General features: G+C 38.3%; 2 protein-coding genes across 5 annotated transcripts in view; one reads left to right on the forward strand and one right to left on the reverse strand.

Moving 5' to 3' along the window:
• The window catches only part of LOC106056278 (cadherin-related tumor suppressor-like), a 58129-nt gene that overhangs the window by 25961 nt on the left and 8986 nt on the right, over positions 1-23182 (reverse strand). For 2 of the 4 annotated variants that reach the window (XM_056012750.1, XM_056012746.1), the window contains exons 2-3: positions 17399-17651; positions 67-154 (exon numbers count right to left, since the gene is read on the reverse strand). In XM_056012750.1, coding sequence (XP_055868725.1) covers positions 67-154 — 88 coding nt within the window. In that variant the 5' untranslated portion in view covers positions 17399-17651. The remainder of the gene's footprint in view (positions 1-66; positions 155-17398; positions 17652-23182) is intronic. The other 2 variants (XM_056012749.1, XM_056012748.1) reach the window with 2 other exon arrangements.
• On the forward strand, positions 16064-17329 carry LOC106069565 (uncharacterized). Its single transcript, XM_056013054.1, has 2 exons — positions 16064-16940; positions 17064-17329. Exons 1-2 carry the CDS (start codon positions 16064-16066, stop codon positions 17327-17329), a joined length of 1143 nt encoding a protein of 380 aa, XP_055869029.1.

Here is a 23182-nt window from a genome sequence, read left to right on the forward strand (position 1 = left end):
GACTTATTGAAGCCTCATACGAGAAGGATTTATTTTGTAAAAAAAAATATCATGTTTCAATTTTACCTTGAGCTTCTACCTGGCCAGACAATAAAGTGAAGACAAAGAAACCAATGCTTTGGAAATATAGCACACATGTCATTCTTGTATCCATCTGAAAATACCAAATACATTATTTGAAATCAAAATGTTATCGATAATTATATGACTTACTAAAGACACACACAAATAAAAATATGTGTGACAAATTTTAAAGACACTTATTTTAGATGGATATTAAGAACGATACGATGCCAAATGGGCTGATGACTATAGAAGTAGAGAATTTATTGCTTTATACTCATTGCACCAATACAAAATAGTTGTCTATAAGGTGTATATATATATATATATACAGTGCTTTTTTTCTGTAAAAAAAATAGGTGCCGGTACTCAGTGATTAGGTGACGGTACTCAGTAGTTGATTGCCTAACTTGTAACCACTAAAAATTTATAATAGCCTATACGTTAAAATACAAGAAAAGTAATAATTTTTTTCAAATAGGTGCCAGTACGCCATACCGGTGCGTATCGTCAAAAAAAAAAAAAGCCCTATATATAGTCGTTGAGGCAATCACATAACATTATCAGAGCAAACAATTTGTAGGGTAGCACACAAACTATACGTTCACGCCAGTTTCATTTAAACCTTGCATGTGAAAGAAAGTTGGATTGGATTCAATGATTCAGTTGCTAAAGGAACAAATACATTCTTTCTGTCTGATTGATTTTATTATAGGTACATAATGTTTAGATCTTTAGTCATTTCTATTTCAAGACAATTTATCTATTAACCCTTTCACGGCCTTAACAATTTAAGTGATTACAATTGTTAGTTTCAAAACCACAGTAAAAGTCATTGAGTTCGTTAGCAAGTATTTCATCACCACTATTACACGATTGTCTTTAGTTACGACATGTCCTTCTGTCATTCTTTTCATATTTCAGGCCTGTTTGATGTTTCTTGACTTGAAGCCCTTTATGTTGGTGTTGCAATATAACAAGCATTCAAAATATTTAATTTTGTTATATTTGTCGATATTTGTTAAATTGGATGTCTAAGGACAATAGATGGATATCACATACGGATATCACATGATGATCTGAGATGTGGTAGTACCATACTTACAAGCACCTTGTTAAGGTGCCGGTACAACAAGTCATTACCCTGTTTTGGGTATTTGGCCACTTAATAAGAACGTCAACCAATAAGTCCGTTTTTAGTCCCTATACTGCTAGAGTAGGCCTAATTGGAACACATGCGAGGAACAAGAACCTGGGAACATGGATTGAGGAAGTAGTAAAGACAATACGCCTCACCAGTCTGTTACATCTGCCCGGGAAAAGCTAGGCGGAAATATACAATGAAGTCAAGTAACCAAATAATCTAATATTTTACATCTATTTGAATTTATAACCTAGTGAAATGCTAACCACTCAAGCTATAGGCATGTAGATCTCCATTTTAAAAAGAGTATCTAGAAGGCGAAATTTTTATCATATCTTATATGATACAGACGTTACTTCAAAAAAGAAGATGATTACGTTCTACGCGTCATGCATATTAACCAATGACCTAAATTCTGCCAAGTCACTGGTTTTCCTGGATAGCTCAGGCAACCTTATGCCCTAAATCGTTGGGATTTAAAAAACTTTAAAAAGCTTTAGCATTCTTGATTTTTCATAATCATAGCGATGAGGTTGTAGGCTACCACACCGTTATGGACTAGGCCTATATACTGCTATAGTGACCTGCTAGTCTATAGGCCTACACTGTATTCTGATTCAGTGTTCCATCCCTTGATCTTGAAGAAAGACAATTAGGTCTGCTGTTTGTTGGGCCAAGACATATAATTAAATCATTGTACAAAAAACCTGAAGGTAAGGTCTCGGTAGGTTGCCCGGTAGGGGATCAACAGGGTGTACAGCGATCAGAGACAGCTTAATTATATATAGAAGCCTTTGTGTAGGTAGCCGAGAAAAAAATAAACTTTGCTAGGGGGAGTAAGCAAGACAGTAAAACACGAATATAGCTTACTTAAAACTGCATAACGTAAATTCAATTATGAAAGTGGACCAGATAAACTAACAAGTAAAATATATATACATCCTTTTTTTGTTTTAAATAAACAAAGCTAATATTGGGTGAGATTGCATCAATTAATTTGAATCATATGATTAAAATTTTAATAGATCTAGACCAGTGATGCCCAAAGTACGGCCCGCGGGCCAGAACCGGCCCGCAACGTGGTTGCAACTGGCCCGCCGAAAAGTCGGCACAAAAAGTAATAAATTCTCCCCCCTTCAAAAAAAAAAGTTGAAAATATATCTTTACCTTTGCTAGGGCCCTCACTTTTTCTCTGATGGATTGGTACCATGACCTTTAACGAGTATGAGTTTGTGAAATGGAACTCTGAATGTAGAATCTACCAGGAAAAGTGAATGGATCTTTTTTTGTGGAACATGATAATAAGCCAACATAGTTTAATTGTAAAGAAAGTCTGGATGTTTAAAACAACAACATATACAGTGGCATTATAAAACAAATAGAACGGCCTTCCTGATTTGAGCCGCGTATAAAAAGATTGGTTAAACTACGCCTAGAGATTTCATCAAAACGAGACAAGAAAATAGTTGGTGGTAAAAGTAGCTACAATGCTGCTCTCATTTTAAGTAGAAATGAAGCAATATTTTTAGACGCGTAAAAAATGATAGACTTTAACTATCCCATTAATTAATGTAAGAACTAGATCCAAAAGTTTCAAATGGTTTCAGGTGAATTTTGATTTCATATTTTACCATTTTGTTGATGTGGCCCGCAACACATGTGTCGAAAGTTAAAATGGCCCGCTGGTCAAATTAGGTTGAGCACCACTGATCTAGACTATTCTAGACTTACAAAATAAATTTGAGCTATCGGAAATATTTTTATTTGTTTTGTTTCCCAAATATGGAATGCTCACTGCAATATGGTTCAATCACTTTTATAGACCGATTGGGCAGGAAGTGGTGGGTATCTGATAGAAGGTTTCCGTGCTGCGTTTTGAAAAGCAGTTTGAAAACAAAAACTGATCGAGTCTGAAATCTGAATTTGACCTAATTCTCTACACAAGGCTCATCTACCATTGCATTAGTACATTTTCTATGTAAAACAAAATGGATTAATTATAACTAATTGATTAAATAATTATTCAAGAATTTTGTACTGATTCATGTGTTGTCATTGACAAAGAGTAAAGTTTCCATTGGATCTGAGAATGGCAAGTGGTAAAAATATAACGTACTAGCCACTAGCAGAATATGACCCGTTGCGGTTGTGGGAGAACATTTAAGATACACTACGGTCTCTGCGATGACCTAAGGAACATTAATGCCAAGTTTTATCAAGATTGCTCAAACGGTTTTGATTTCCATGTGGGACATACAAACATACATACGCCTTACTTTGTGTTTTATATATTATATATAATATTCCAAATAGGCAGAAAGAGTGAGCTGAAAATAATGGGTCAACTAACAGTACCATTACTTTTTAAATTATTTTTTCTGATATCACTTTGATTTGAAAACTTAATTTAAAATATACTCACATTTTCAATACATACATTGTAATTTGCAAAAAAATAAAATAAAAAGATCACTCCACATTGACCTCAGACAGACACTACTACACTACTTTCAAGAAGAACATTAAGATCTATCCGTCTATCTGTTTTCAACTTTTTTAGATTAGTTTGTCATTTTAGCTCTTGTGTTTATGTTTGTAATGTTATCACAGCGCCTTGAGCCTACATCATGTTTGTTAACAGCCCTTTATAAATAAAAATTATTATAATTATTATTAATAAGATATACTATCATATTGTAAACTATGCCAGTATTTAAATTCGCGACATTTCGTTACATTAATTTTGATATTTATTAATGACTAAACTAATTAAAAAGGAGAAAACTGTACACAAAAAAAGGGTTTGTCATATTAAAAATTATGTCCCTTTATCTTAGAACACCCCCCCCCCTCCCTTATTTATTTGAGTCTCCATCATTCTGCTCAACCAATTAGGCAACTTAATTGTATCCTCCATGTTTTATTATCGACTCTCCTCCTTATGTAGACATTTGTAAGTAGTAGGTATTTTGTTGTACTCATGGCCTTGCTGTATGTCTACGGACTATGGTCACTATGGTCCAGAGTTCGAACCCTGCTAGCAGTAACTTTTTTTACCGTCCTGCATGAGATTTTGGGCCTTTTATGTAAAATCGTTAATTTCTGAAAGTCCGAAACCAAAACAATATGAAAGCAATGTCGGATGATGTGTGTGTTTGTGACGTAGCGTGTCTCGAGATGAACTTACACGCGCATGTACATATACACATTGTTCTTATGGTAAAATGGTGGGCCTACTGTGCGTTGTCAAAAAAGGAGATACCTCTATAAGCGATGACGTCAGTAAACGTAAAACAAGGTCGCCATTGTACATTTGAAAATATTGCGCGCCTTTTTTTTTTTATTTTCAGAACATCACAGTTTACAGAAGGAGCCAAATATAGGGCGGAAAAACTTTAGATGCAAAGTAAAAATGGGGATTGCGGTGGCTGAGTGGCTTGGCTTCCGAACCTGGGGTCCTGGGTTCGAATCTCGGTGAAGACTGGGATTTTAAGGGAGCCCCTGAGTCCACCCAACTCTAATGGGTACCTGACTTCAGTAAAGGCGGTTGGTCGTTGTGCTGGCCACATGGCACCCTGCTTGTTAACTGTTGGCCGAGTACAGATGACCTTAACATCATCTGGCCTTTAGATCAAAAGGTCTGAAATGGGAATTCACTTAATCTTTTTACTTAAACTCAATAGATAGCAATAGTTTTGGTGTATCAGGTACACAGAATGCAGAAGTGAGCATAGGTTAACTGAAGTTTTGTACAAAAAATGCCCCCCCCCCTCAAATATAACCCTATAAAGTTACTAAAACATTTTGAACGTACATCAGATACATCAAAATAGCTACCTATAGTTTTCCCGCCATTTATAAAAATCTCTTAAGGATCACGAGAAAGTGTCGGCAAAACAGTTTGTTCATCGCCACATCTAGTCCTAGCCATGTTTTACTCATTGGTATGCAGCACTAATTAATATAACTATGAAAGCTGGAAATTCTTAGGAAAATCTATGGTGCCATACAGGATGAGACAGGGTGGAGGACACGCACTAACCATGAGTTATATCAATTGTATGAAGACCCACCAATAGTGAACGAAATAAAATAGAACAGACTACGTTGGGCAGGTCACCTTGAAAGAATGTCAGACAACAGAGGGGCGAAAAATCGTATACAAGCAAAAACCAAAAGGCAGGCGACCCAAAGGCAGACCCCGAATGCGATGGATAGATGACGTGGAAGCAGATCTGAAGCAGCTTGGGGTTAGGGCGTGGAGACGAAAGGCCCAGGAGAGATCTGAATGGAAGGATGTGTTAAAGCAGGCCAGAGCCCTCCATGGGCTGTAGCGCCACTGGGATGGATGGATGGATGAAAGCTGGAAACTAATGACACTTCGTTGATGTATAGTAAGGTCTATACATATTTTTTATTACATTTTCTACAACCCCCCACCTCACTCGTCCCATCACGCCCCCCCCCCAACTCAAAAGTAATATGTCAACACATTTAGATCAAGTAATGATACTGTTTAGCGCTATAAACATAATCCCAATCCTGACAGAGGCGAGTGACCTCAAAACGTTCTGAAGCGAAAAGACTGACTCACCACTGTAAGGCCACAGTGGCCAATTATTTCTGAAAGACATTATGGTCATTATTGTGTATGACATATTAGTCATTTGGGAGACAAAGTGATTGGCCATTAAAGAAAAAAGTCTCGACTGTCAGTGCTTTGCCCATGACTAAATTACTAAGTAGGCCTTACATTTGATGCTGATTGAAATTTAAATGTTGATTGGGTCGTTAGCTCCAGGCAGCTTTTAGCTTTAGAATGCTCATCCTATGACTATTCTTTTATAACCCTGTAGCAGTGACTATTGGAGTCATATATATGTCAAGCCTGTCTTAAGCTATTTACAAAGCTGTCTTTTACAATTTGTGTACACGTTATTTCTCCCACACCCATTCTCGGATCAAGCTGAAAATATACGCAATTATTTGTTGTACCTAAATGAATCAATAAAAAAAAATACTAAATAAGTATATAGTTATTGGTAATTAAATTTTTTTTGGTATCGAAATATGGAAATGAATGTTACTTATTGAGAGATTTGGCTGTAAATGTGGAGTTATTTAACCTATCACGTTTTGTACACGTATGTTTTTCGAACTTCCCATTCTCGGATCAAGTTGAAACCAAAAAAAAAAAATTTAAATTAACCAATTAAATAGAAAAAGGGAGCTTATCATACAGTATTGAGATATATGGCAGTGATTTAGCGGTTTTTCCCCTTAGATAACACTTTTTCAAAGATTTTTTTTTGTATATTTTACTTGTTTTGGGATTTTATTTGTGCTATACCGCACTGAGTCTACAAAATGTAACTATAGTAGAAAACAGTAGAAATAAGGGTGTGGAGTTCTGCTACATGGATGACTGATTTTCTTTAAAGTGTTTTCAAGGCACCAGCGGATCCAAAATTACTTTGTGCAGTGGTGGAGGGAAGGGAGCAGTATCATTATATACTAGAGGATTAACTCACGCCACGAGAGAGGGATAGGGAGCAGTATCATTATATACTAGAGGATTAACTCACGCCACGAGAGAGGGATAGGGAGCAGTATCATTATATACTAGAGGATTAACTCACGCCACGAGAGAGGGATAGGGAGCAGTATCATTATATACTAGAGGATTAACTCACGCCACGAGAGAGGGATAGGGAGCAGTATCATTATATACTAGAGGATTAACTCACGCCACGAGAGAGGGATAGGGAGCAGTATCATTATATATTAGAGGATTAACTCACGGCACGAGAGAGGGATAGGGAGCAGTATCATTATAAAATAGAGGATTAACTCACGCCACGAGAGAGGGATAGGGAGCAGTATCATTATATATTAGAGGATTAACTCACGGCACGAGAGAGGGATAGGGAGAGACCGAGACTGCAAGTTTTGAGCACGTGACTTCTCCCAAACCCATACTCGGGTCAAGTTGAAACTTTGCGCAATTATTCATTGTTCCTAACAAAACATAAATCAATCCAAAAATCTAAACATTGGACATCTAGGCATTCCAATACTGGAAGATCTGGTAGAGAAGCAAGGGCGACCTCGTCTACTGTATTCTGTGTGGCAATTAAATGCATGAAAAATAGAAAATCTCCAGGGAGTGATATATCCCAGTGGAAGTAGATAAAGTCAACGAATCACTCCTGCTCCCTGAACTCTATATTCTCCTCTGCCGCTGTTGGGAAACAAGTCATGTCCCACAGGACATGTGTGACGCAACTATAGTCACAATAAACAAGAACAAATGGGATCGGAGTGACTGCAACAACTATAGGGGTATCTCTCTCCTCAGTATAGTGGGCAAAATCTTTGCTAGAGTGGCACTATCCAGGCTGCAAGTGATAGCTTCTAGAGTCTACCCAGAGTCTCAGTGTGGATTCAGTAGTAGATCCACTATAGACATGATATCTTCTCTGCGACTACTGCAGGAGAAATTCAGAGAGAGAGACAGACCCCTTTACATCGTTTTTGTTGATCTGACTAAAGACTTTGACATGGTCAGCAGAAGTGGCCTTTTCAAACTCCTGAGGAAAATAGGTTGCCCTCCCAAACTACTGAAGTTCATTGAGTGCTTTCATGAGGAAACTAAATGTACTGTCAAATTCAATGGAGCCTAATCAGCACCTTTTGAGGTTTGCAGTGGTGTCAAGTAGGAATGTGTGCGCGCACCTACTCTGTTTGGCATATTCTTCTCCTGTCTACTGCATTATGCTTACAACGACATAAACGAAGGTGTGTGTCACAACATTTAGATGGTATGACGTGTTGTCATGCCGGGGATTTTACTTGAATTCAATAGTTAACAAAACTGACGATCTAGACTCACAAATTAACGATTCTTTGATAAAACAAAACTATGGAACTTTATTTAAATATAACGTAAGTACAGTTTATGTACAAATTACAAATCAATGAGCATGAAACATATTACAAAGGCTTTTCAAACAGAGCTCTTAGAAACGTGACTAGCTACAAGAACATTATTTTATCGACTGACTTTTCTTCTTACTACCGCCAATTCTCTGGCGCTAACTCTTTTCAAAAATGTCTTTGTTTAAATTCAAATCAACCAATAGATTTTAAACATACTAATTACGTCCCTTGGGTAAATCCTGACTTGAATGTCAAGTGTCTAAATTTGAGGATTAAATCCCGAGACTCATGTCGAGGGCTTATATTACTTTCAAAAGTGAAATGTACAAACAATTCTATAATGTAATCTGTGACAGTGTGTTTCTCCATACAAGATCCTCTGGAAAACTATTTAATGTACCAGGGTTGCGGGCAAAAATCAAGGTTAGGAAGTTACTCATCAGGGAACTCCTGTATGCTGATGATTCAGCTATTGTGGCTGATTCTGATATTCAGCTACAGTCCCTGGTTGACAAACTATCTGCTACTTGCAAGAAGTTCGGCTTAAACATCAGTCAAAGCAAGACTAAGATACTTGTCCAAAGCACAAACACTGCACCTCAAGTAAGCATTAATGGCCAACCACTAGAAATTGTTGATCACTTTTGTTACCTTGGCTCCATCATATCCAACAACACTCTACTGGATAAAGACATTAACAACAGGATAGCCAAGGCAATGGCCACTATGTCACGTTACAGAAAAGAGTCTTGGACAACATATTGCTGACTAACAGTACTAAAGCCCTAGTCTACCGGACCTGTGTGTTGAGCACCTTGCTGTACGGAAGTGAAACATGGTCAACCTACTCATGGCAGGAAAAAAAGCTGAATGTCTTCCACCTCCGATGCCTAAGGCGGATCTTTAAAATAAGGTGGCAAGATAAGATAACCAATGAGGAAGTGCTACGAAGAGCAGGGTGCCAGGACATCCGCTCTGTTATCAGCAGCAGACGCCTTGGCTGGCTTGGCCACGTTCGTAGAATGCCAGTAGATCGACTTCCACAGGACATTTTGTATGGCGATCTAATAGAAAGTAGGAGAGCCGCTGGTCGCCCACTTTTACGTTATACGGATGTATGCAAACGCGACATGAAGCTCTTCAAAATCGACACTAGCAGCTGGGAAGAGGTGGCACTGGATAGATCCACATGGAGAGAGAGCATAAAGGAAGGGTCAAGTATTGCAGATGTCATACACAACAGAAGCAGAAAGAAGGGTGAAAATGCAACGGCGCCTGGTTATTACATATGCCCAACCTGCGATCGCAGCTGTGTATCAAGGATTGGCCTCTTTAGTCACACAAGAAGTTGCAAAGGGAAAAGATCGTCTCTCGAGACGTAAAACGCCATAGGAATTAATTAATTGATTATGATAGCGAAAAGGTAATTATACCTTACAATATTGAGAGACATGCCTTTAAATGTGGATTTCTTCCCCTAAGATATAAGCTTGTTTATTCTCCCACCTTGCCTCTGATTAGCGAAGCGATTTCCCAGGTAAAGTAAATGAAACGAAAAGTTGGAACACACAGGGAACGAAATAAAAAAAGAAAACGAAAGGAATGTCACCTTATTAAAAACATTTTTGTTCGAGACGAAGAACTCAAATTGAGCAGGAAATTTAACGCACACAGACACACACACACACACAGACACACACTCTCACTCACACACGTGTTTGTTGTGACGAACTGTCGTCTGCTGTGTGTCGCTCAATGCAGCGCTCAATAAATAGATGTTGACATTTGACGAACATTTAGTCAGTGGGAAACAATGCTCTAGTTGGTGGCTTGTTTCTTGTAATTGTTTGCTAACCCACTTGGTACTCAGGGATTCTCAAATTGTGCATGGTAGTAAGATTTATAAAAAAAAGCATCAAGACATCTAATTGGTTATACAGACAATGCTTCCGCAAAACAAAACAAACAACTCAGCCTCAAAGGCGGGTCTCAAGTTCTCAACAAAACTTTTCAAAAAATATACGAAAGGAATTGTATCTAATGTATCGTTACCATGACCATAAGTACATTTTTATTTCATTGGTAGGGTCTCAATTCAATTCTGCCCTAGGCAGAATAAACTGATAATTAAAGCGCAGTTATTAGATCTGTCGTCGCAATGACAACGAATACATTTTAAATTTGTACGTCAGAAAACCTAAACGGCACGTTACTTTACTACCATTCCAATATTTAGCATGCCAATTCATCGGCAAAAATCTGAAACATGGACACGGTTTTCGAAAACGGCTCTAATGATTTTCCTAGACATTTGACAGTAAATGTATTATATCTTTGGGAAAAGACATACTAGCTAATTGGAAACTCTGGGAAAACTCTGGTTTGTCCGTTATAATTTTGCAAAATATCTAAAAATAGATTTGGTCTAGATAATCTTTATATTGAACAGATATTGCTGTCTTCATCAAAGAGTTTAATAAAGAAACAGGCGTTTAGGAACATTTTGCGCACCGTCTTGTAAGTCTGGATATATCAGTAGAATATTTTATGCTCTGAAAGGATTCATACATTCGGCTGGGCCCTACCATAGGTAATTGGAGGTCCTAGACAAAGCCAATAGGGAGGCCCTAGTTGAGGTGAATAGGGTAGCACCAAAATGAGGCAGAAAAACACAAAATAAAGTCTGAAAAATACGCAATGAATTATAAACTGTCCTGTATCTATATCAAAATCAACTAGGCTAGTAGACACAGAGCCATAGAGTTCTGCTATGTCTGAGCTTTGATCCATGTTTTCTCTAAAAAAAATAATATTTGAGTCCTGTTCGAGGTCCCTACTAATCGGAAGCCCTAGGCGGCTGCCTATTTTGACTATGCCTATTCGGTTAACCAGGATTTTTTTTTTTTGGGGGGGGGGGAGCGCTAGATGCGGGGTGAATCTAGATCATTCGTCTTTATGAACGAACTAATCGCTCTTACAAACGTTGGTCAGCTGTATAAAATAGAAATAGTCTTTAACTCTTTCTCTCCTAATCGACGATACCATCGTTGATTTGACCTTATTAAATTAAAGTAATATTTAATTTTAAAAACTTTTCTTCATGTCATATAGAAGGAGCATGCATTTCCCTTTAATTCTAGACCAAATAAAATATTTTCTGATCACAACGAACAAAGCTATTGAAGCTTAATCATAATATGGTCGTGAAATAGTAATGAGCAAAATGAAGAATTCCGTCTGAATGTGCAAAAATAATTACGGAGGGAAAGAGTTAAATAAAAAAAAAATTTGTACTTTTAACTTTACTTGTTTTTAGACTAACACTAGGACCAAAGAGAATATTTCAATAGATTTCAAACCAACATTAAGTAGAACATTGCTGTCCAGTGTTGTTCTAAGGTCAAATATATATTGTAATAACTTAAGTGAGGCAACTCAACGAGACATAGACGTTTATTTACACTGAGACATGACAAACACAAAGGACATCTGCCTTGAGGCTCACTTGAGCACAGCATCTCCATATTGGCTCTAGACTTGGGCGGAAATCGTTAGTCTCTTGTGTCAACATCCGACTTGTCTGGTCACTGATAGTGCGCACCTTCTTTCTGCACTATCTTAGATGGCGGTGCGCATGGCAAAGTCATAACAATATATATATATATATATGGATATACTTCCATTTCGTACATTTCTTTAGAAATATAGTAAATTACGTTGTCTTAGCAACCTATTACACACATACACACAAGAAGTGTAAAGTATAGCTCATCTATTTCTACAATTTTTACTAATGTATTCACAAAGATTCTTCTCCATCGTTGCCAAACATTAGTACTCATTAAATATGTGTGTGGGAGGTGGGGGGGGGGGAATCAGGAACAGACGCATAACACGATTTCCTTTAGGACTCAGACCTGGACTTTCCAATAGAAGTCATTCTCTGTAGATATTATTAGATATTATTATTTCCCGGTTCGGAAGTCAAGCGCTTTACCGTTCAGTCTCCGTACACTCTTAGCTTGCAATTATTTTTTGACAACTGTTAGAAGGTCATCATGGGGCCTGGCCTGGTTGATCCTGTTTTGGATTTCCTCATTTATGATACAGTCTTTGTAGGAGATACCTGAGATGAACTCCTATTGAAAAAAAAAAGCAGGAAGGACTCAATCCTCCCGTAGTGCTCTGGCAAGAAACTGGGCCGTTCGGCGTAGTGCCTCATAGTTACCATACAAGTCGAGTGACTGCTCAGACACGTCCCCTTTTAGCTCGCGGAGCTGGGGACACTCGTACAAGATATGCGACACTGTTTCTACGCTCTCTCCACAGTGGCGGCATCGGGAGTCAAAGTTCGGACGGAACCGGGCAAAGTATGCCCCAATAGGACAGTGTTCCGTCCTACACTGCGCAATAATTGTCTGCTCTGACCTCCTCAGTCGACACCATGGATAGTCGCGATCTGGGTGACTCATGTGCTGCTAGACACTACGTGCTCTATCGGATTCCTCCCAGGACTTAAACCACTTCTCTTGAATGAGGGCTCGGATTTGTGCCGTTGCTTGTAAAAACGTGCTTGGTGCTTCGAGGTGTGAGGCTGCCAAAGCCTAGAATCCTTCTGCAGAATGCTAAGATTCTCCTCTCTAGTTTACAGTTAATGTCCAATATTCGCTAGCAAGTCGTCATGACCAGGTCATGTCTGACGTTTGTCTCGGGCTATATGCCTTGGTTTTTCCAGATTCTTTTGGGCTTCTCGAGTGTTGCTGTCAACTGTGCCAATATGTGGCCAGTATTTCCTTTGTCTAAGACAATAGCTCTGAGGTTTTTAAAACTTTTGATACTTATCCTTTTTTTACGAGGATGCTGATTTAAAGCCATATTCGATGTTTATCATATTATGTGTTTTAACCCACACAAACTTTTGTCTAGATTAACATTCGTTTTACATTTTTAATGCATTTTTCTTTTTTTATTGATGTACACATCACAAGGCGGTGTACAAGAATGTTAAGATGTATATAGATATATCTGTTAGATCAATTGATCAGATAGGCGCTATGTATCGCCCAGAGCTTTTTACTGTATAAAGATCATATCAGTATCACATCATGACATGAGGCACGTCATAAAATGTTTTGATTGGTCAGCTTAAAAATGTTGTTCATAACGGCCCAGACTGTAAGTCTATTTTTGCTTATACTCTCTCTCTCACTATTTTCTCTCACATACTATCTCTGGCTCTCTGGCTCTCTTAAATTCTCTTTCGCTCCCTCTCTCTATCTCGCGATCTTCTCTCTCACTCTTTCACTCTCTCAAGGGTCACGTGTCCAAAATACGAGGCGCCTTTCCCAAAATATTCCGGCCTGCTTTGTTTTGTAAACTGTAGTGATGCACATTTTCACACGGGTTAATACCAATGTAAACACTATTATTTGTGATAATGATAGTTAACATAGAGATAGCACGACATATTGAAAAAAAAATTCTAAAAAGAATTGAAACAAATAAACACAATTGTTTTGATGACGTCAATAAGATGCACAAGATCGCTAGATGTCACACAGGGCCGACCTTGGATAATCAGAGGTCCTAGGCGAAGGGTAGTTGGTGGCCTCAAATGAAATTTAAAAAAGAAAAAGAAACGGCGAAAAAATAAAATTACGTAATCTATTAAAAACCTGCGCGTCTATATCTAAATCGATAAATAACTGAAATTCATGTATCGCAATTTCCGTAGTAGAGACAGAGTTCGGATAGTAAACTTAGAGTTATAATGCTCTACTAAGAGATCTGATCCAAGTTTCGCAATTTTGTCTCTGTTTTTTTACTTAGTCCTGTGCGAGACCCCCACCATTTGGAGGCCCTATGCCTAAGACCGGCCCTGCCTCATATAAGGTTAAAAAAAAAACAGAGGTTACATAGAAAATATTTACCCAGTGGCGTAGCTAGAGAATATGATGCCTGGTGCGGTACCTCATCTTGATGCCCCCCCCCCCCCAAAAAAAAAAAAAAAAAAAAACTGATTAATAACTTTGCAAAACCTTACTTTTTTGTTCAAAATAATATGTATTCATTAATCAAATATTGTTAATTCAAAAAAATCGCTTTTACATAAACATACTACAAATGAATTTGTGCATCCTTTTAATTGGTCCCTGTTCAACCTAGGGATCGACATTTTAAAGGCTCCATTCGAGCTTCAACTCGGTGCGCTGCGACTCCAACGTGAAAACACGCCAAAATATCTAGGGGTGACCTTGGATAGAAAACTGTCAATGTTCCAGCACGTCCAGGAAGTTGAAAGAAAAGCCTCGGAGAAGTTAGCGTTACTAAGAAAGCTGGCCAGCACAAAGTGGGGTGACAAAGCTTACATGTTACGCACTTTGTACTTAGGGGCAGTCAGATCACAAATTGAGTACAGTTATACAGTTCAAGTATATGTTAGTAAAACTGCCCTCGAATCACTCGACCGAGTACAATCACAGGCACTAAGGATCATTTGTGGCACCTTTCGGACAAGCCCAACAAACGCTGCTGAAATCTTAACAAACGTGGCCCCTTTACATTTAAGGAGGGAGAAGGCGGTACTTACAGCCTACGAGCGCTACAAAAGGGGCGACTCTAGGCTACCCACCACAATCATAGTGCAACAGTGGAGAGAGAGGAACCGCATAAAAATGCGATCGTTCCTCCACATTGCGGTCAATTTGTCTAAATCAGCTGGGCTCTCCATTGATAGAATTCCTATTAGAAGAATTAATACTTGCCCTCCGTGGAGGAGATTCCGGCCCCACAAATAAACATGTCCCTTATAGGGCAAGAGGGAGCCACCAAGTGGCGATTTACGCCTGCCATACTCCAAAACTTGGCATCAGTTACACTAAAGTCCTACCCATCAGATGCCATTTTCTGCTATACCGATGGGTCGGTAATGAGGGACCCCGATAGATCTGGGTATCGGGCCCTTATATATATATATATATATATATATAGTCTACCCAGACCGGACAGAACCAGATATGCCGATTTCTCCGTCTGAGCTTAAAATGGTTTTGAGGCGCCAGCCTGACTAATCAGCCTTGAGCACTGTTCATCATTTTTTTTACGTTACAGTATTACAATTAACTAGTTAGTTAAAAAAAAAACTCGTAGAAAACAAAGGTTAGCTTATTTTAAAATATTGACATTACAATATAATTATTTCCAAAATTAAACTATAAAGAATCATAAAGAAATGAATAAACTTACACTATGGTTTAGAGCTAGAGTTTAGAAATATATTTGTAAACTCAATATCTAGATTAAACCAATGGCCTAAACAATGAAGTAAAAAAAAAGGTTGGCCTATCTTCTTCTTTATATTGCAGAGCATTGATCAGTGTAGTAACAACATGTGCCGTGTGTCCGAAATAAATGTAGTAAATTAGATTCAAACTGTTCTATAGCTTACATTGTATTGAAGAAATAGTCAAGGAGATGAAACAAAATAGCGACATGACTAGTTTATAAATCGTTAGTTCATGTTTAAAATACAGTAGTTTATGTTTGTTCATGTCCATACAATTAGTCGTTTTTACTGAAACGCTCAGGGAAATAGGAAATTAATACACACTGGGGGAGTTTTGGTGCCCCTCTCCACTTGGTGCCCTGTGCGGCCCGCACCACCCGCACATTGGTAGCTACGCCACTGTATTTACCCCATATGAGAAGTGTTAAGTGCTAACAATACACATGAATTTGTAAAGATCTCCTTAAATGTATGTGGTTTTTATTGACAAATTATTTCTAGTTTTAGAACATCCCAACCTAGAGGCATCACAATACAGTTTACAGAATAATCAGAAATCTATATGAAATTATAGGTTCTGAAGGATGAAGTATTTTGAGCATCGCATTTTAAGATCTCCTTGAGCTCGAGAAATGTATTATGTGATGATCAAACGCAGACACATGCACACAGTCAGAGACACACAGGCACACTGTCAGAGACGCACACAGTCAGAGACACACAGGTTCCAGTCACAGACACACAGTCAGAGACACACAGGAACACAGTCAGAGGCACTTTGGCACACTGTCAGAGACACACGGGCACACAGTCAGAGACACACAAGCACACAGTCAGAGACACACATGCACACAGTCAGAAACACACAGGCACACAGTAAAAGACACACTGGCACACAGTCAGAGACACACAAGCACACTGTCAGAGGCACAGTCAATGGCACACAGTCAGAGACACACAAGCACACTGTCAGAGGCACAGTCAATCGCACACAGTCAGAGACACACAAGCACACTGTCAGAGGCACAGTCAATGGCACACGGTCAGAGACACACAAGCACACTGTCAGAGACATACAGGCACACAGTCAGAGACACACAGGCACACAGTCAAAGACAAACTGGCACAAAGTCAGAGACACACAAGCACACTGTCAGAGACGCACACAGTCAGAGACACACATGTTCCAGTCACAGACACACAGTCAGAGACACACAGGAACACAGTCAGAGGCACTTTGGCACACTGTCAGAGACACACGGGCACACAGTCAGAGACACACAAGCACACAGTCAGAGACACACAAGCACACTGTCAGAGACACACATGCACACAGTCAGAAACACACCGTCACACTGTCTGACATACAGTCAGAGACACACAGGCACACAGTCAAAGACACACTGGCACACAGTCAGAGACACACAAGCACACTGTCAGAGGCACAGTCAATGGCACACAGTCAGAGACACACAAGCACACTGTCAGAGGCACAGTCAATGGCACACAGTCAGAGACACACAAGCACACTGTCAAAGACACACAAGCACACAGTCAGAGACACACAAGCACACTGTCTGAGACACACATGCACACAGTCAGAAACACACCGTCACACTGTGTGACATACAGTCAGAGACACACAGGCACACAGTCAAAGACACACTGGCACACAGTCAGAGACACACAAGCACACTGTAAGAGGCACAGTCAATGGCACACAGTCAGAGACACACAAGCACACTGTCAGAGACACAGTCAATGGCACACAGTCAGAGACACACAAGCACACTGTCAGAGACACAGTCAATGGCACACAGTCAGAGACAGAGAGGCACACAGATGCAAAGACATACGGACAAAGAAACATTGCAACAGACAAACTAACACAGACATAGACACACAAACAGAAACACGCACATCCAGACAAACAGAAACAAACATACAAATAGAAACTCAGTACTTACTTCAACACATATGTATACGCATAAGAATGTTTTAATCCATTTTACGAGACGTTTTTAAGCGATGCTTCATTGAATCAAATCTTCAGGTTTCAACTTCTTGAACACGTATTAACATTTGTAAGCTTATTATCTAGGTATTTACAAAGCTTATATCAACTCACTCTGACTGTCTATATGGTAAAAAGGTTGCACAAGGGACTTCCCCCACACCTTATTCGGATTTAGCTGTACATTTGCACGATATTTCTTTTACCTGAAAACACAAGAATTAATAAACAAAAATTAACCAATTTGGTTTATTAACTATTGGTATTTAATTTGTTTTCTTGAACAAGGGAAAGAAATCGTACTTGAAGGGGTGATAGTATCATAGCACATTGAGAAAGCTAAAAAAAAAAAAAAAAAAGAATCGGTAAAACTTTTTCTATCGTACAAATTTATAGGTCTATGTCAACCATACATACAATTACATGACTGATCCAAACTGATACACATTTGCACTTTGTTTTGTTTTTGAAAGTATTTTTTAATGTTTTTCTTATCGTTCTGTTTTTGTTTAGTTTAAAAATACAGGCATCTATAAAAATGCACTTTTAATAGATGCTTCACTGACCTAGATCTAGTCAACTGTCTTGTTGTAGGACAACTTAACTTACCCTAAAGTGCCCCTCTCAGACCTTGCGATCTATGGGCAGACGATGTAAAGGCCATCTGTTTCTGTGGCCTACGATTAACGAGGGTATCATGTGGCCAGCACAACGACTTTACTTTTCCCCAACTAGAGCTGGGAGGTGCCAAAAAAAATCCCGAAATTAAAATCCCAGTCTTCACCAGGACTCAAACTCGGGACCCCCGGTTCAGAAGCCAAGCGTTTAACTGTTCAGCCACCACGCCTCCATTACTTATCCTAAGAATAAACAAAATTTGAAAAAAAAAAAGAAAAGAAAACTTTAAAAAGTAATCCAGCATGAAACACGTAAATCGTTCAGTTTTTTTTTCTCCATTCGAAATAAACAAGGAAACTATCAGTCTTCTATTTAGCTATTAGATCTATCTCCAGCACATTGACCTAGCGCTCTGAGAGCAGTTCCAACACTAGAGAGACATTACTAGATGAGAGAAATCGACTGCAGTCGTCTTCAATACCAAGCAGCAACAACATCACGCATAATCACCGCCCGACACAGGGAGATCTACTTTCTGTGTTCAGACTGTGATGTCAACTACAGCAGAAATTGACGCGATTATTTACGCGACAAATAATTCTTATCAATACAAACACCAGAATGTTTCTTTTATATTGCAATGTTATTTTGATAGTTTTAAAAGGATGATCGTATTATACTTTCTAAAATTTGTAGTAACATTTTTGTCGCTAGTTTGATTGTTCACATATTGGTGGGGAGGAGATGGAATAATGAAGGAATAACAACATTTTCCTTTTGCGATCATGAAATTAAAGAAGATTTAAAACAACGTGCTGAAAATCAAAAATTCTTTATGCAAATTTAAACGCATAGTTAGAGTAAGTAGTTACTTGAAATCCTGTGTTGTGTATTTAGTCAGTTTTATTTTCGTCACGGGTTTTAGACTCATTAAGGTGTTTAACAGGTGTTTAACAGGTGAAATGCTCAATGAACCCGGGCCCACGACCATTAGGGGCCCACAGCCTGTGGCGTAACAACAATGGCGCAAAGGGGCTCATTGCTCTTGGGCCAATGACTCTCGTCCAGTTGGGGCCCCCTTGAGAACTCGGGGATGACACTAAGTGAAAAAATAAATGCACTGTTGTAAAGACCGATAAAAAATAGAATTAAAAAATCTCCTTCAAACTATGAACGTGGAAACAAAATGTATATTAATTTCAAAACATTCACCAGTGTTTGAAGCTTTCATGTAGGGAATTGTTGTCCATCAGGATTTGTAGATTGTTATGGTGGCTAGCCTCGTGCGCATGAGGTAACAATTGTTTCCATATCTTCCCATTCTTTTTTTCCCCCGTATTTTCATAAAACTATTGATAGTGTTACAGGAATGGGATCGGTGGGGGGGGGGGGGGGGGAGGAGGAATGGGGAGAGTTTGGTTAAGAAAATATTAATGTGTTCTACAGTGGGGGGGGGGGGGGGGGGGGAAAAAGGGTGTGATGTCGACAATAACAATTAAGTCTATAGGGATAGTCCTGATTGCCACCAATTGAAATTTCGATACAGCTGTTAATTATTCATTTTCTCAAAGCTTAATCTTTAAAAAAAAAAAAGAATTGTATATAAAACATGTAAAATTAACATTATTATATAGCGATAAATAGTTTTGGTTCGTCTACGACAGAGTGCCCGTCAAGTTTGGACAGTTTATGAACAATGTTAATGTGAATTGTGTCAACCGTCAACTGACGTGTCTTGTATGTGTTGTTGGCAATGTATTCTCTTCAATACTGAACAAAATAAAAAGAGATCTTTTCTGAAGTTGTCATATGTTTAGTAGACATTGAACTATCTCATTAGATAAGTTTTATAAACTATTGAATACGACGCAGATAATGTAAAATTCAATCCGGACGATGCGTGCCCGGAAGTCTTCATCCCATTGTTTAGTTGTCCTCTGTAGTGGATAAACATTGTGAAAGTAATCATCAGAAACAAGACGTCAATACCGTAGACAAAAGAACCCCCCTTGGCAATCAAATCATAAACACAGTACAACTATCTGATATAAACATTTCACATGTGAATTATGAGAGAATCTGGAGTGATTGTATATTTTGGTTTTCTATAGTTATAATGCTTTGTTTGGTGTAATGCACAAATTGTAAGACAAATTTCCTTATGGATAATGAAGATTGTTATTATTACTATTATTATTAAAATTAATTATTATTATTATGTCAGAAACGAACGAGTAGTCATTCTCTGGCTCTGCCAAGGTCGAGTTTCGTTAAAGAGAAACAAAATTCATTGTAGTCCCTTTATCAGTTTCCACTGAGGAATTTTCTGGTGATGTGGCAGGTCTGCAGCAGTACCGTCCTCTGACAGGCAACGAGGATGTTCCTAGGAATGTTAAGGGCCTTGAAGGTATCTGTGAGGTCAGTTGTTATTATTATTATTAAAATTATTATTATTATTATTATATCAGAATAAAAAAGAAGGAGATGAAATCAAAACAAAACAAAAATAACATTAAATATGTTTTAAGCCAAAGAAATGATACATTGGAAACATATAGGCCTACATAGTTAAAGCGTTGAATAGGTTTGTGCTATTGCTATTAACGAGGAAGCTGACTTTGGGAGCAGGTTTATAACAAGGATCTAGAGGAAAGAGAGATGACTAAATTAATCATGGAATAGTGTCTTTCTCTGACCAATGCTTAGAATTCGGGTGAAACTTGGTTCATAGCTCTTAAAGTTAACACCATTATATTTACACAGAAACCTCAGAAAATTGCTATGAATGTTGAAATTTGACAGGAAAACAAAGCCCAACAGATTCAAAACGAGATAATAGACCTGTTGGGCAATACAGTGCTGGCACCATTTATCTCTTTCATTGGTGGCAGCACTCAAGACATATCAAAGTTTATCAAATTAGTAATTTTTTTAAATACTGCTTAGTGATATCCGATGACGGAACAACGTCAAAAGAAATAGTAATTAGACAGTCATTCCTGGGTTTTATAAACTGCGAGGCTAAAGCTATGATGGTGATTCCAATATGATTGGATACTAGAATATCCTTCGAGCATTGTTTCATCAGAAGAAGCCGCTCACGCATTAAGAAATAGATGCACTGGTTTCTTACTTTGCTACTAGAAGGCCAAAAAAATGTTTGTAAATAAATATTCCATCTATTTACCGTTAAATAATGGACGTAGAATTAGATACCAGTTTGTATCAATGTTTCAAAGTTTGACACCTAGAAGTGATTTAGGAATGTCAATGTGTAGAATGGGAACTAGAACTCGTAAAATATTTCTTTATATATTTGAAACTTAGTTAAATCGTTTCATTTTGTTAAAAAATTGTACATTGAATTTTAATTCAAGTTGGAGTTCTGCTTCAAACGTAATAAGATGATTAAAAAGCTACTCTACTTGCATTGAAATGTCTTTTGATAATTGTATCAATACATTCAGATTACTCAATTGTTTTGTCACACATAACATTTGTCTTATAAGGGGGAAAGGGCCCACCAATATATTCTTCAACCCGGGCCCATGGGTACCTTGCTACGCCACTGCTTCGAACCCGGGGCCATCGTTCGATTGTCCAAGTACAAAGTTAATTAAATGTAATTACCTTTTACATTTAGATACAAAATTTTAATAAATAAATTACCTGATGGAAAATTTGTATGACGTTACCATATAAAATAGTCGAAAGACTAAAAATAAGATTGGGGAGTGACAAAAGATGGGGGGGGGATGACAAAAGAGAAGATGGGAGGATGACAGAAAAAAAAGATGGATGGATAAAAGAAGATATTTTCGACTATGCCTTTATAGAAGAGATGTATATAATATCAAATATGTGACTTTGGGCTGGGGCTGGGGCGAAACAGATTTGGCATGACAAAGAAACGTAAGAACGGTAATTTTCAGGAAAGGAACAAGTCGGCCACTGTATGACAGCTAAAAACTAAAAGGAATGAACGTGATGGTCATTATTAATAACAGGACACTGGTCATCACGACACTCTTAATGGGATATCGAACAGACGAGGCATGTCAAGTTGAGATTTGGGTTAGGTGAAGCTATCCTGATACCTCGATACGCGCTACTTGCTATAGCGACACTGGCTGTGAATGAAAAAAAAAAGATCGGTCTCCAGAAGTAGAGAGTGATTAGTCACTGCATCCTTATGTAGGACTGATTCACCTGTGGTGAAGTGCTCTTAATAACACATCAGGGGAAGACAAATAGCGACACCTGTTTTTACATCAAACTTTAATGTAGCATTCACAATACAATATTTACTTTTAGTTCTGGGATCCGGTACCTTTCAGAAGTAAGAATACATCCACAGTGTAAGGGGAAACTATTCATTTGAAGCCCTAGTTGTAGATACTACATATTTGACTGAGGCCATCATGTTTTCCTTCATGACAAGCACAACAACCAACAATTACTATTTATCCAATAAAGCTGTCTGAAATATTGTCATCATTTTCTACATGTAAAGAGCGAATTCAATTAGTTTTGAATGTTGCAACAGCGTCTATATTCTATTGAAAAACTTTCACAATAAATTAAACAATATCAAGGACCTTTAATTGAACTTCAATACTACCGGGCGCGGTGAGTGGTTAGGCGCTCGGCTTCCGAACCTGCGGTCCTGGATTCGAATCTCGGTGAAGACTGGGATTTTGAATTTCGGTATTATTAGGGCGCCCCTGAGTCCACCCAACTCTAATGGGTACCTGACTTGAAATGGGAAAAGTAAAGGCGGTTGGTCGTTGTGCTGGTCACATAACACCCTGCTTGTTAACCGTTGGTCAAGGAAACAGATGACCTTAACATCATCTGCCCCATAGAGCGCAAGGTCTGAAAGGGAACCTACTTTGACTACTACCAAAAATCAAATTTCATAACAGAATAGCTTTAAAAAAAGTTGATTCTGCAGGGCTAAAATGTGCACAAATATTATCCCATGTCAAGTATTTACAAAACCTCGTTGATCAGCACGTCCTTTACTTCGTACACCGGATACACCCAAAAACTTGCTATTTATAGACTTTTCTGCCATGTATGAAAATCTACAATTGAAATGAAAATAAAAAATATAATG

Source organism: Biomphalaria glabrata, chromosome 15 (assembly GCF_947242115.1).
Source record: "Biomphalaria glabrata chromosome 15, xgBioGlab47.1, whole genome shotgun sequence".
Classification (NCBI taxonomy): Eukaryota; Metazoa; Mollusca; class Gastropoda; family Planorbidae; genus Biomphalaria; species Biomphalaria glabrata.